The sequence below is a fragment of the Camarhynchus parvulus genome, chromosome Z (genome assembly GCF_901933205.1).
Source record: "Camarhynchus parvulus chromosome Z, STF_HiC, whole genome shotgun sequence".
Classification (NCBI taxonomy): Eukaryota; Metazoa; Chordata; class Aves; order Passeriformes; family Thraupidae; genus Camarhynchus; species Camarhynchus parvulus.
This window is the reverse complement of record NC_044601.1, coordinates 7,082,524-7,096,055: the sequence shown is the minus strand read 5'-3', so window position 1 is coordinate 7,096,055 and position 13,532 is coordinate 7,082,524. Positions and strand designations below refer to the sequence as shown.

The window sequence follows — 13,532 nt, the reverse complement described above, 5'->3', positions numbered from 1 at the left end:
ATTCCCTCATCTCCTCACTCCTTTATCCCCCTCACTCCTTCATTCCCTCATCTCTCATCCCTCACATTCTGTCATTCCTTCATTCCATTCCCTCACTCCTTCATTCCCTCACCTCATTCCTTCATCCCTCTCATTCCCTCACTCCTCCATCCCACTCCCTCACTCCTTCATTCCCTCATCCCTCTCATCCCCCTCTCTCCCCCAATTCCCTCCCTCCTTCATTCCCTCATCACCTCATTCCCTCACCCCTCTCATTCCCTCCCTCCTTCATTCCCTCATCCCTCTCATCCTCCTCGCTCCCCCATTCCCTCATCCCCCCCCATTCCCCCTCACTCCCTCACTCCCCCATTCCCACCCCCACCGACCCCCGCGCACGCGCAGTCGGCCCCCGCCACCCCCGGAGCGGCGGGGCCGCGCATGCGCAGCGGGGCGGGGCCGGCGTGCTCCGGGAGCGGCGGGGGAGGAGGAGGAGGAGGAGGAGAAGGAGGAAAAAGAGGAGGAAAAGGAAAAAGGAGGAGGAGCGCACGGTACGTGAGGGGCGGCGAGCGGGGCTGGTCCCTCCCGCTCTCCCCGACCCTGTCCGCCGGGGCCGGGAAGACCGTGGAAAAGAGGAAAAGGCAAAATCTCTGCGGGGCTCGCCTGGTTTTCAGGCAGCCGGCCTGGCCCGTGTCCGAGTGGGACGGGCCCGTGAGGGTCGGCTCGGGGCTCCTTCACGGAGTCTGGAGAAGGGAACGCTACCAGTTCCATCAATGCACCCAGACATCTCCAGGGGCCGCCAGAGCATGGCCGGGCTCTGCTCGGTGCTGCCAGTGCCAGCAGCAGCAGCAGGGGCCATCAAAGAAAGGGCAGCGAGGTGCAGGGCAGCAGGAGGGAGAACTTGTGTCCATGGAGGGACAGCAGAGCCCTGGGACAGCTGCCCAGGGAGGGCCTGGAGTGTCCCTGTCTGGGGACATCCCAGCCCCAGCTGGACACCTTCCTGTGGGATGGACCAGGGCACCCTGCCTGGGCAGGGCTGGGCTGGGAGCTCCAGAGGAACCTGCCAGCCCCAGGGTTGTGGGACTCGGTGATTCTTCGCAGCTGCCGTTTTCCAGAAGCACACAGTTTCAACCTTGTGAGGGAGCTGTGCACTCTGTACGTTTTTCATTGAGGGAGGTTTGCATCCCTTCATCAGGGCTGGGGCACTTGGGGAATTGCAGAAACACCTGCACTGTCTGTTTCTTGCTCTTCCCCTTTCCTGGCATCCAGGAGGCACAGAGCCTTGGGTTAACAGCTGTTGAGACTAATGTGTTTCAAGTGCTAATAAATAACTTTTGTCGTGGGCAGGCAGGATGATGATGTGACTCAGGATCAGATACTGAAAAATAATGAGCATTGTGTGACACGCTGTATCACTTGTATTTCTTGCTAAGGAGAGGTTCGATCTGCTTGTAATAGTTACAGGTTATTGTGATAGCCACTGACGTGACAAGGGGAATGGCTTTAAAATTGGAAAAAGTAGGTTTGGAGTAAATAATGGGAAGAAATCCTTCCCTGTGAAGGTGGGCAGGCCTGGGCACAGGGTGCCCAGAGCAGCTGTGGCTGCCCCTGGATCCCTGGCAGTGCCCAAGGCCAGGCTGGACACTGGGGCTGGGAGCAGCCTGGGACAGTGGGAGGTGTCCCTGCCCGTGGAACAAGGTGAGTATTATGGTTCCTTCCATCCAAGCCATTCTGTGATTCAGTGGTTTGTTTGTGGTGCTGCCTGATGCCCACAAACACATTAAACCAACTCTGTTTATGACACATCCTCATTGAAATGGGCAGGGGGAGAGGGGAGGGGCAAGCAAAAATGACCAAAGAGAAAAATTTCATCTTCAAAACCCTGTGAGAAAACCCTTGGAGGGACAGGGAATGTTTTGCAGCCATATTTTTGGGCTGCACTGCACTATTAAGGAAATACATGTTAAAAGTGCAGCTCTGGGCTGCCCAGTCAGGGAAGACACCGCAGTACTTGAATCAGTCCAGTAAAGAGCCCCAGAGATGATTAAGGGTGTTTGGTGAGGCAAGGCTGAGAGAGCTGGGAGAAGTGAGCCTGGAGAAGAGAAGGGTCAGTGGGATCTTCTGAATGCCCATAAAAACGTGGTGGGAGGGAATAAAGATGGAGCCAGACTTCCTTCAGTAGAGGCAACAAGCACAAACTGATGGGTAAATGCTTCCAGTTAAACAGAAGAAAAAAGTATTCCCTGCTGTGGTAATTGAGCACTGAAACAGGTTCGCTAGAGAGGCTGTGGCTTCTGCATCCTTGGAGATAACCAAAACCCAGGTGGAAACAATCTGAGCAACCTGCTGCAGTTGACACTGCTGAGAGCAGGGGGAATGGACCAGAGGTCTCTTCCAGCCTCACATGTTCTGCAGATCCATGATTCCCTGATGGAATTGAAGAAGAGTCTTTGTGTTATTTAAAGCAATAGTTTTTTTTCCTTATGGTTTGTTATTTTGCTATTCAGTTGCTATGATTCAGTGAAATTTCTCAATGTTCTTCTCCTCTGCCAGCACTAACCTTCGGTTTGCTCTGCAGGTGTCCTGTAGCATGGCAGGTGAAGAAGACTTCTTTTTGGAGGAGAAAAGATTCAAGCAGTTCTGTGAAGAGTTTGTTAAGCATTCACAACAGATAGGAGATGGCTGGGAGTGGAGAACTAGCAAGGTAAAGCAATCAGTGTTGGCTTCTAGAGACTCTTGGTGGGCTTTTTGAGCTGTTGACAGCCACCATAAGCTGAAACGTCCTTTAACTGCACAGGTGTGTTGAGGTGACGGCTTGGGCCAGTGCAGGTATTGAACAGGGCTGTGGATCTCTGAATCCTGGCCAATCTATCAAAACCCTTTTTCAGCTCTGGGCAGAACCAGACAATGAATGTGGTGTCACTGTGAAATTCAATCCCTCCTACTCTGGGCAGGTTTTATATCCAAGGTTCACTTTAACCCTTTAGGCTGAAATAGCACATAGCCTTTGCTCTAGATCCTTGGCTTAGTACTTTCATTACAGTACCTGTCAGTTGCATACAGAAACCAGAAATATCTGCCAGTATTAATGATCAATTCTCATTATTTGCTGCCTCTCCATAACTTTCAAACCTCTGCAATAATAACTACATATTGTTTCTAGGTCATTAATCAAAATTTTAAATAGCACAGGGCTAAGACTAATCCCAAAGGACCCCATTAGAATCACTTCTTTTATGATGATTTACCCATTTTTTAAGTTACACTTTGAGATTTGTGAATTAATAAATTTTCATCCTATAGCATGTGTAAGATGAATGTGGGATCGTTTTAATTATTTTAAATTTCCACTTGTGGAATCCATAGATATCTTAGGAAATTCTGAGCATGTATTGTTCCAACTTGTATGTTTATCAACCAAACATGTCTTCTGAAATTACACTGACAAATTCTGTTTTCTTTAAGAAGAATGATTTTGCTGTACATATTTTTTCATTTACTGAGTTCTGTATGACTTTTGTTATTTTGCTCAGGATAATGTCAAACTAATATGTGTCTAGGTTCATAAATTATCCAGTATATGTGTTATAGTGTATAAATATATATTGATACAGTATATAAAAATTTATTGTTACAATATATGAAGATGCATTGATACATGCTGGCTTTCTCCAGCGTGTAGGTTTTCATGGTCTCTTTTTGTATTCCATTTTTCTATTGTAGAAAATCTGCTACTCTAGCTGTTTTTTTTTTTTCTGTAGAGTTTAATGGCTTCAGTGTTTTCCCATGTTTTCAATAATTTTTTTGGAGAAAAGTCATACTTTTTCCAATGTGTGCCATCGTTTTTACATGTGTAGTTGTACATTAATATTTGTAACCCTTCCATCACAGACAATCAGAATTTCAGTAAGAGGGAGAAGAGGGAGGACCTTGGACTTAGATTTGTTCTATTGAGGAGTTTTTATAAGAGTGCAAATATTAGCCAAGAGTTACAATGCACCCTTTCTTACAGAAAACCATTTGAAACTTTAGATTTCAGTTCAAGGCTATATTTGTGAGGATTTATTCAACAAAGAAAGATGCTCTGAGCCTCTACTGGGAATTTAATACACGGGTCAAAGTCTGAACTTTCCGTGAAATAAGAAGCTTTGCTGGAAATAGCAGAATGAGATAGATTTTTGTTCTCATATAAAAAAATTCTAAGAGGGTTGTTTTCTTTTTTTAATGGGCCAAGTTGGCGACTCTGTGATTTCAGCGTGTGATAAAAACCTGGCCATGGAGACCATCCATATACAGTGTGGAGTCTGAGAAGAAAGCTTTTCCTCAACAAGATATCTCATTGTCTTTTTTGCCTTTTTTTTTTAACCAGTATATGTGTTGTGGGTAGTTTGGGGCACTCTTAATTTTGCTGATGTAATGCACTTGGATCCCATTCCTCATTCCTGACTCACGTGAATAGACCCATTGATAGCAGTGAGACCACACAAGTGAACCAGGCTGGTAGAACTGTGTTCCCGTGTTTTCTGTGGAGATTAAATTTAGATGATGAAATACTCATTGTTCTTGTGGAGCTGGCTCTTGGTGCACAAGCTCACATGGCCCAGGCAGAGCCCTGTATTTATAGCTGTAAGTGAAATGTTCCAAATCATGTTATTTTTATAATGTGTTTTCTTGGTTTGTTTTTTTTTTTCCACCGGAAGAAAGCTGTAAAAAAGCCAAGAGCACCTCTCCTGCAGGAGCTGGTGGAGCTGAACTTGGGTGCTGCTGTTAAGGATGAATGGTTAAATCTTGCTGTGGAGGTCGAGATTTGGCTGAGGAGAACGAGGCCCTGTTGCTCTCTGCTTTGTGTTTGTTTCATATTTAGTGAGGTTAATCCAGGTAACCATACCAAAAGCTGCATTAGTTCCCTTTGGCTTTTGGTACAGCTGCAGTAGGAAGGGACTCCCTTAGCACACTAGTGGGATCAGGGTCCTGGCTACAGGTGTGATTTATAGGGGTATAGAAGAGTACAAAACACCACTGAGTGCAGCAGGAGGGATGCTGCTACAGAGACTGCTGGCTCCAGGTCTCCATCTATCCATCCATCCATCCATGTTTTCTCATGGCACTCGCAGAATGCAAGGGCTGTGAAGTTTGGCTGCACTCTCCTGGGGGGAAGAACCGGTTCAGGGAGGAGGAGGAGGCTCAGTCCAGCCCTGCTCTGGCACAGCTCACTGTGCCGTGGGGCATTTCTCCTCTGTGGGTGGCTGCAGCCCTTCCTCTGCTGCTCTTAGTGGGACAAATACCTGTGCAGGTATCTTTCCTCCTGCTGGCACTGGTGGGAAGCTCCACGAGGAGACACTTGAGAGGAACAAGGAGATGCTTGAGAGGGAGTTGAGAGGGAGAGAAGTGGATTTTCTATCACCAGTTTAGGCTTAGCTTTTCTTTCACCATTTTCTGGGCACTGGGTTCCTCTCTGCACAGGCTGCACTTGGCTCTGCAGCCAGAACATGCAGGAAGATTTGGTGGGTTTGTGCTCTTAATGAGATTTGGTGAGAAAATAAGGCATAATGTTGAAGAAGTGAGCAATGTAATTGGCTATACTGTTATTCATGCTTAAAAATCAATGGAAAAAGTACACGTAGAGTGCATTATCCTTTTTTTAATGTGTGAAACTTGATCAGAACAAAGTAAACAAGCAGCTCATAGTAGATTTTGGAGGTACATTTAATCTACAGTGTCTTTGGAAAGAGAGAACTGGTGTGTCAGTATAAAACCTGTGATGGTTTAAAGGTAAAAATAAATGGCATAAACTGTGTCAGCAATGACAAATTAACCAAAGAGTTAAATCATACTTAAATTTGCAGTCTTGTCTAAAAATTTAGTGCTATGTTAATGAATTTTGTAGTGAGACTGTTTTGAATAGAATCCTTTTTCATCAGATGTTGTGCATATGCTGTTTGTCTAAAATAAAATGTAATGAAACAGCTAATAAACTCCCAATTTATTTGTTTCCTTTGAGAAGTAAATCCTCAACGTGCAACTACTGTTCTTTGTGTTCTGTACTTGCTTTCTTCCTTTCAGAGTGTACTTGTTATTAAATGTTTTCTCTCCTCTTCCTCTTGCTCCTAATTAGGAAAAATAAAACGTGCAGGTAGACAGGCCAGTAAAGCAGGAAACCTCCTAAACCTTTCTTCTGCCACTCTGGGATTGTTCAAGGGCACTTAACAACTGTGGCCTGGGAAGCAAAATGATAAAATGGGAACTGGGAGAAGGCACAGCTTTATCTGTTTTCTCTTACATTTCACCTCAGAGGTGATCAAGAGAAGGAAACAAGTTGTGACTTTGCATACATAAATTCTGAAGTGGTTTTGTTTTGTTTTGTTTTCAGAACTTTGTAAAGTTAGAGGGGGAAACAGAGCAAAACCAAACCAGCCTCGCAAGAGTTGGGAAGTCAGTCCTGGCATGAATGCACTGAAATAGGTTAATAGCTCCTCATCTCTTCATCACCTTGGTGCACTGCCTTCCCGTTCTTTGGCACTTATCCTGATCCCCAGGGTGCAGTTGTCTTATTCCATTAATAGCTGTATTAAACTTTATTTTTGCTGTTGAGGTCTTTGACTTCTTCAACACCAAGAGCTGGTGTAAACCATCCGTGAGAAGGTGCTGAGGAGCACTGCAGTCATCAGTGCCTATAAAAAGACTTGGAGCCTGTGCCTAAATACCATGCTCTGTTTATTTTCTAGAACAGTGAAGGCATTTACCATTTTGGTTACAGAAAATTTCTTTTTTCTTTCTCTTTTTCTGAACACAGGACCTTGGTGATGGTTATCTTAGTAAGACACATTTCCAAGTAAGAAACAGACACATCCCACCAGACCTCAAGGAGAAAAACAATGATAACGCTGAACAAATGTTATTTGCACATGTAGAAGTAAGTACACATTTTTGAACTTATGTGTTTATAAAATAAGTAATAAAAATAAAAACCACTATGCTAGTAAGTCCTTCCAGCAAGGCTTCAGATCTGAAGTTACCAGTGGCTTTTAATTTGTTTTCATACAGTTATAGGAAAACAAATTAATACACCTCATTGAGCTGTATTGGTGATGAAAATTGGGAAGAAATGAAGGAGATTCCAGCATCCTTTGTGTAGGTGTTCTCCTCATAGGATAATATTTCTTGGCATTTTTATTCAATAACATTAAAGAAACTTTTTTTTTTGTGTGTGTGTGTTTGGAAAATGGTTAATCATCAAGATTTATTTATCTTTCGAGGTAAATGTTAGTTAAAAGAATAAAAGAAACTTTGAGGTTAATACTCACTTGAAGTGATATTTATTGAATAGGACTTTGATACTCAATGGCTACTTTTCTACTGTGGAACTGACTTAAAGACTGAGCAATTTTTTGAAACTGGTGGGGGTCAATGAGGTGTTCTTGAAGGAGAATAAATGTCTTTCTTTCAGAAAATGAAAACTTCATCAAACTCTGGTTGGACTGATCTGAATAATTTGCTTGCTTGAGTCTTCATTAGAGCTCCAGATTATTGACTAATCAGGATATAAATGACAGGGATTCCCTCCCTTGTTATGTTGTTACCATAAAAAAGAAAATAAATCTTGGATTATAATAGACTGAAAGCAATTTATTGTGGATGCTATAAGCTGTTGAATAGGTGGATGTGGTAAACTTAGCAGTTACCTTTTTCTGCAATTCCTTTCCTTTTTTCATCAGCACTCTGATTGCATTTTTTTTCCCCACTGAGACTCTGGTACATTTAAGACATTTCTACTCTGAAATGAGTATTCTTTTGGCCTGGTTTCTGAAGGAAATGGCACTTAAAACAATTGTGCTATTAGACTGTGATACAGTCATTTCTACTGATTTTTGAGCTCACTCACAGGTTTCAGCTGCATTTTAAAGAGGGATAGATATCCAAGTCGTTTAATGAATAGCTGAGGCATTTTTCAAGTTTTTCTTTAAATTGTATTTTAGTATTTTGTAGAAAGAAGGTGGGTATTAGTACTTCAGGGGTTGTTATTTAATTGTCATTAACAACAGTGTTTGTATGTTTCAGTCCTGACTTGTAACAAGAGATTACTGTTTATATTGAAAATTGCTTTTGATTATTGTGACTTTTTTTTTCCTTAAATAATGAATCAAATCTTCATTATAGAGTGCATTTTAAAAGAACACCTTTAAAAAGCTATTGAGTCCTTCTGGTGTCAGTTACAGAAAATACCATGAAACAAAAGACTTCAGAGTCTCTAACACACTGAAATGTTAAATACACTGAAATATTAGAATAAATAATATACTGAAATAAGATTCCAGGCCAAGTTTTGTGATTTATCAAGATACTGAAGTGAGCAGTCCTTGAGATATTTGGAAAGATTTCTTTGTTTTGAGCCACAGTAATGTACAGGTTGGAAGGACCCACTTGGAGAAGGAACTTTTGTACCTGTCATGTAGAAGCAGTAAAGATGAAGAGTGTAACAAGAGAAAGGTCTCAGAAAATTATGGAGGTTATAAGGCCATAAGAAAAATAATTTACTTTCTTCTCCAAAATATTCAATGCCTAATAGATACGATGTAAAATTTACATTCTACATTGAGCTGAAGGGTAACCAGACTGTTAAGGTTATTTAATCTATCAAATAGGAAAATGAAATTTGCTTTGGATGTGTAGAGTAAAGCTGTGTGTTTAAGAAATATGAAAATGGTGACTGTAGAGAGGTTACATTTTCTTAGGCACAGTAGTTCCTGTGTAAGATGCATGTTCTTTTTCACAGATATTGAGTGCTAGAGACCAATTCCACTCTTAATAACAATCTGTTATTTAAATAGGTGTTAGGTTTTGGGGTTTTTTTTAGTTTTAATATATGTTGTACCCATAAATCACATGGTGTAATGGAATTACTGCAATCTGTTTGAGTAAGTTATTGAAATGCATTCTGATGAAAAGCAAAAGTTGCGATCTTGGTGGAAAATGGAAAGGTTTCTTCTGGCTATACGCATTCAATATTTACTCTTTTTTTTAATTAATAAATTTTATTTTTATATATTTGGAGCTTAAAAAACCTCTAAATAGGAAATAAAATTTATTTTGTAAAAAAAATCAGCCATTGACTGATAGTTGCATATTTCACAATTTTCAGTTCCAGAATTATTGTTATGATCTTGATTTTTCTATATTGTATCTCTATTATTTGTATCTTATTGGAATGTTTCCATCTGACTAATCTGATCTCCTCCAAGGTGTGGTAGATACGATGCATGTGCATATAATAATATAATTAACTAGGAACAGTAAGAAAGGAAAAATAAGGAAATTAAGATCTGAGTAATCAACATTCATTGTTAGGAACAATCAGTGTTGACACAAATAAAAAAAGAATGTGCTGTGGAATATGCCAGGGCATTAGAGGCCAGAAGATTTTCCTCCCCTCATCCTGGAAATCCAGTTCAAAGGGTAGAAACAGAACATCAGTTTTGGGCAGACAAGGTAAAAATTTGGAGGAAAATCAGAAGACAGATTTTTGAAGTTATGGGAAAGTTATTCATAGTGAGGATTTAACTCCTGTGTAAGGGATTGAACCCAAGATACATCTGGGAGGAGGTGATGTAGAATAAATCATAAGTATATCCTGTTGTAGGGGGGTACAGTTAGGATGTTAAAACTGCAGAGAGGCAAAATTATCACTGTTCTACACTCTTTTATGATAAAGAAAATACACAAATAGCCTGAAGTAACTTCATTCAAATAGAAAATCAATTATCAGTTATCACCGTTCCAAAAATGAGCTTATCTTATGGGATCTACTGGAAACCTGACCATTTTACTTGGAGTTTGTTTCACCTCATTGATCAGCATGTATGGTTAATGTTTCCAGCCTCCCATCTCATTGATTGGTGTCTAAATATCAGGAGCCTTCCTGGTGAAGGAGTGATGAATAACTTTGTATTCTGGTCTTTTCCACAGCGCAGTCTGTATTACATGCTGGTTCCTTTTATACAAGTTGTGTTTTCATCTGAAAACCAAGAATAAAATTCTATGTGGGTTTCTTTCTGCTTATTTTAGATATCTGCAATATAGAGCTTGTCACTTAAATCTTTGTTTCAGCCTGAGGAGGTAAAAAAGCAGTTTTGGGTATAAATCAGTTGACCTATTTTAGGTGTCTCCTCTAAGAGAGAATGAGTGTAAAAGTGTATGGTTTTCCTCAGGGGTGATCAAGGTTAAGCTGCATGGCTGTAGATGCCTGCATGTTGTCATGTGAGCCCCCTGCAACAAAAGGGGTGTCTGGGCTCCTTACAGCCCTGGGAATTTGTGCTGGTGACTTCATTGGAGCTGAGATTTCACTCTGATGGTGGAGCTCAGACTTCTGTTTTGTGAAGTAGCAACTTAAAGACAGTTTAAGGAGGTTTGTCTTCTTATACTTGGCAGTGTCTCAGTTGTCAAGCTGTTTATCTTAATGAGGTGCCTGGGGATCCTGTCTTAGGCAGACCCTATTTTTCCATTTTTCCATCCTCCTGGAAAAGGATTGACACTGCTCTTCTGGTATGCCATCCTCTATTTTTTGTGGTTTTAGTTTAATTGAGATGTTTATTTCAACATTCTGATTGGTAAACAGAAACTACTAATGGCATTGTGACTGATAATAAACTTCAGGCCAAGTTGGTGAAGGATGCTCTTCAGACCAGTGAGATGAGATTCAGTCCCCTGGATATGAGCTGAAGAGTCATAAACCATTTAGAATCTCTTCCAAAAGAATAAAAATAGCCCGAGATGCAAAGCAAGGGACAGATAGGAACACATGGGCGCCATTTGAAAATTTTTAAGTTGCCATTTTGTTCTGGTTAAATTTTTATTGAATCAGTTGTTGCCTTTCTGAGCTGTTCTGACTTTATGCCAGCTGAGTGTCATCTGTACTTTTCCACAGACAGCATAAATCTTGTGTAACCACCATAAAGCGTTCTGGCTAATTCAACAACAATCTTCAGTATGTATTCTTTCTTGATCCAAATCAAATCTGTCCTCCCAGGACATCTGTCAGGGTCTTTATCAGTGAACATGGGACTGTGTCTTCTTTTCTAGCAAGGACAGAACAGTTACGTACATTATTGCATGAATTGTTGATAAGGTGAAAAATACTGTACAAGATTCAAAGTGAAGGTAGTTCTCCTGCCTCAAAGAGCTTATACTCTAAACGAGTAAAATGGGAAAATCTGGATTCACTTTATGCATTCTCTTTGTTTGTTATTCAAATAGCCCAAGGGAAGCAATAACTTGGAGTAATAATTCTCAGTGTGTGGTTTGTCTCAGCTCCTCTGGGTATTGCAGAAGAAGTGAGTCAGCATGGAACCATTCCTGGAGCTGGAGCCACTGCCACTTTATAAAGGAGTGGGCAGGTTGGGAATGCTGAAGGTCTGTTCATACCTGATACTGCCTTTGGAAAACGAGCACTGAGCCCCAGCAAAAACTGATGAAGTTGTGCATTTGCTGCATTGTGGGCTCCACCTTTGCTGGCAGCTGTTCATGAGTGTTGGTGAGGATCTGCCTGATGGGGGATGTGGCAATGAGTCTGACATCTTTCTTAAAGGTCCTAATTCCGTAATCTGCTGTTCAGCTGTGCTTTTAAGTTTGTAGAAAATAGAAAACTACAATTTTTAGCAATTATTGATAATTTTTTCTCTAAACAAATCCAGTATTTTTACAATTACGAACAGCTCCTTTTTGTTTTTTCTGTGCAAAAATAAATAAGATGAACGCAGTGTAAACATTTGCATAACCACAGTATTTGTTGGATGGTTAAGTGAAAATGCAGCAAACAGTGCTTAAGGAGAAAAATGTAAATACATTTAATAGAATCCAGCATTCACTGCAGGAAATAATGGAAGTACCTTAGTAAAGAAGAAGAAAATCAAGTATTGCATACCCAAACCATCAGTTTGTAGTGAGTATGTCGAGCTCAAGAGCAGTGAGGTTGCTCGTGTACCAGCACTGTTTTCAAACGTCGCAGAAATGAAACCCAAATGGAGACCTGTAAGAAATACATCAAGAAACCACTTATGCAGAAGAGTTCTAAAGTGTATTGCAAAAACACAGTGAAGATCCTCGTGATCTTGCTCAAAAATCTATTAATCTGAAAGTGGAATTAGCCTTTATTAAACCACAGGAAAATATTCCAGTGTGGATTTTATTAACTGTTGTCTGCATGGAAAGGCTCGGCAAAATAAAGGCATTGTTTAGAAATATCAGGGCTGGAGGGAACTTTGGGGGAGGCATTGCACCCCTTCCTCAAGCTGGAGAGCCCTCAGAAAAAGCAGAATTCCTCAGACAGAAGCCACCTGAGTCCCAGTCCTGCTTTGGGGCTCCTTCTGTGCTGGGATGCCTGAGTCTTCAAGGAGGAAGTTTAAATGCTCCTGTAAAGTTCTGGAGGCATGGGAGGTTTTTGTCTCCCACACACAGACCTTTGTGCACCATTTTCTGCATGTCACGTTGGAATCCTGGCAAATCTTGTTAGCAGTAGTTACATTTAGTTTCCAACAGCTTTGATGACATGCTGTTGGCTTGACTGTCGTTGAGGGTGGTGGGACCCTGATCTGAATTCTCTATCTTGCACATTCTCTGATTGCTGTTCTCTTTTACCCACTAATAACTTTTCACAAATCTTAGGAGATGTATCAAAAGCAAGTATATAAGCTAATTATGATGCTTTTTGGAGAGCTGAAGGAGGACTTTGTATGACCCCCAAAAGTGATTCATTTTCTGTTTAGATGTTAGCATGGAGTGATTTCAGCTTTTTATCTGCCATCTTGGTATTCGGAGCTGTCACTTAATATTAGAAAAAAATGCTACATCAGACACAGGAAAAGATGCTCTAATTAAGGTTTGGTAACTGAATGTGACAGTTGAGTTGGAGTCAGCCTGGTTGAAGGCATGATGTCATTCCAGCACAATGTCTTTCTTCTGCAGTAAATAAACCTTCATTTCCTGTGGAGCACGCTCCGTGGCTGTGGGGAGTGAAGGTGATTCTTCCAGAATCTGAACTTTGAGGGAGTAGCAATGCCAGAGACAAAACTATTTATCAGCTCACCCTTTTGTCCTGGTGATCCTGTGTTTTAGATATCAAGAAGGGGTATTGTTGTTTTGTTTCCATTTAGTGCATTTTACTCATGATGTCTGGAAAGGTGTTTTGAAAAACCTTTACAGTGCTTTTAGATCAAAATCAGAGTAAAGTATTTACACTTTTTAAATTCTCCAAGTTAAAATTTAATTAAATAATTCTAGTTTGATTTAATGTCATAAATGTACATTTTACTGGGGCTTCTTTGTACAGTAATTCATTATTATGAGGTTGTAAAAAATAGTTTTTAAAATTTGTGCCAGAGCAGACTTGAACTGTGGTTGTCTTCACACAGTAAATTACGTTAATTTACCTTAGAACTGTGTGTAATTTCATATACAGTAGCAGTATCAGAGATATGTAGGCCACACAGTCACTCACCTACATGGACTGTGTGCTTCCCCTCTCAACTTGCTGGGTTAATACGATTTTTTACAAGTCTTGGTGA

The 13,532-nt window shown here is 40.9% G+C and overlaps 1 protein-coding gene across 1 annotated transcript in view; it reads left to right on the top strand.

Moving 5' to 3' along the window:
• Positions 1-499: 499 nt before the first annotated feature.
• The window catches only part of ATG10 (autophagy related 10), a 60,047-nt gene continuing 47,014 nt past the window's right edge, over positions 500-13,532 (top strand). Inside the window, exons 1-3 of the mRNA XM_030969060.1 lie at positions 500-527; positions 2,555-2,680; positions 6,770-6,889. Coding sequence (XP_030824920.1) covers positions 2,567-2,680; positions 6,770-6,889 — 234 coding nt within the window. The 5' untranslated portion in view covers positions 500-527; positions 2,555-2,566. The remainder of the gene's footprint in view (positions 528-2,554; positions 2,681-6,769; positions 6,890-13,532) is intronic.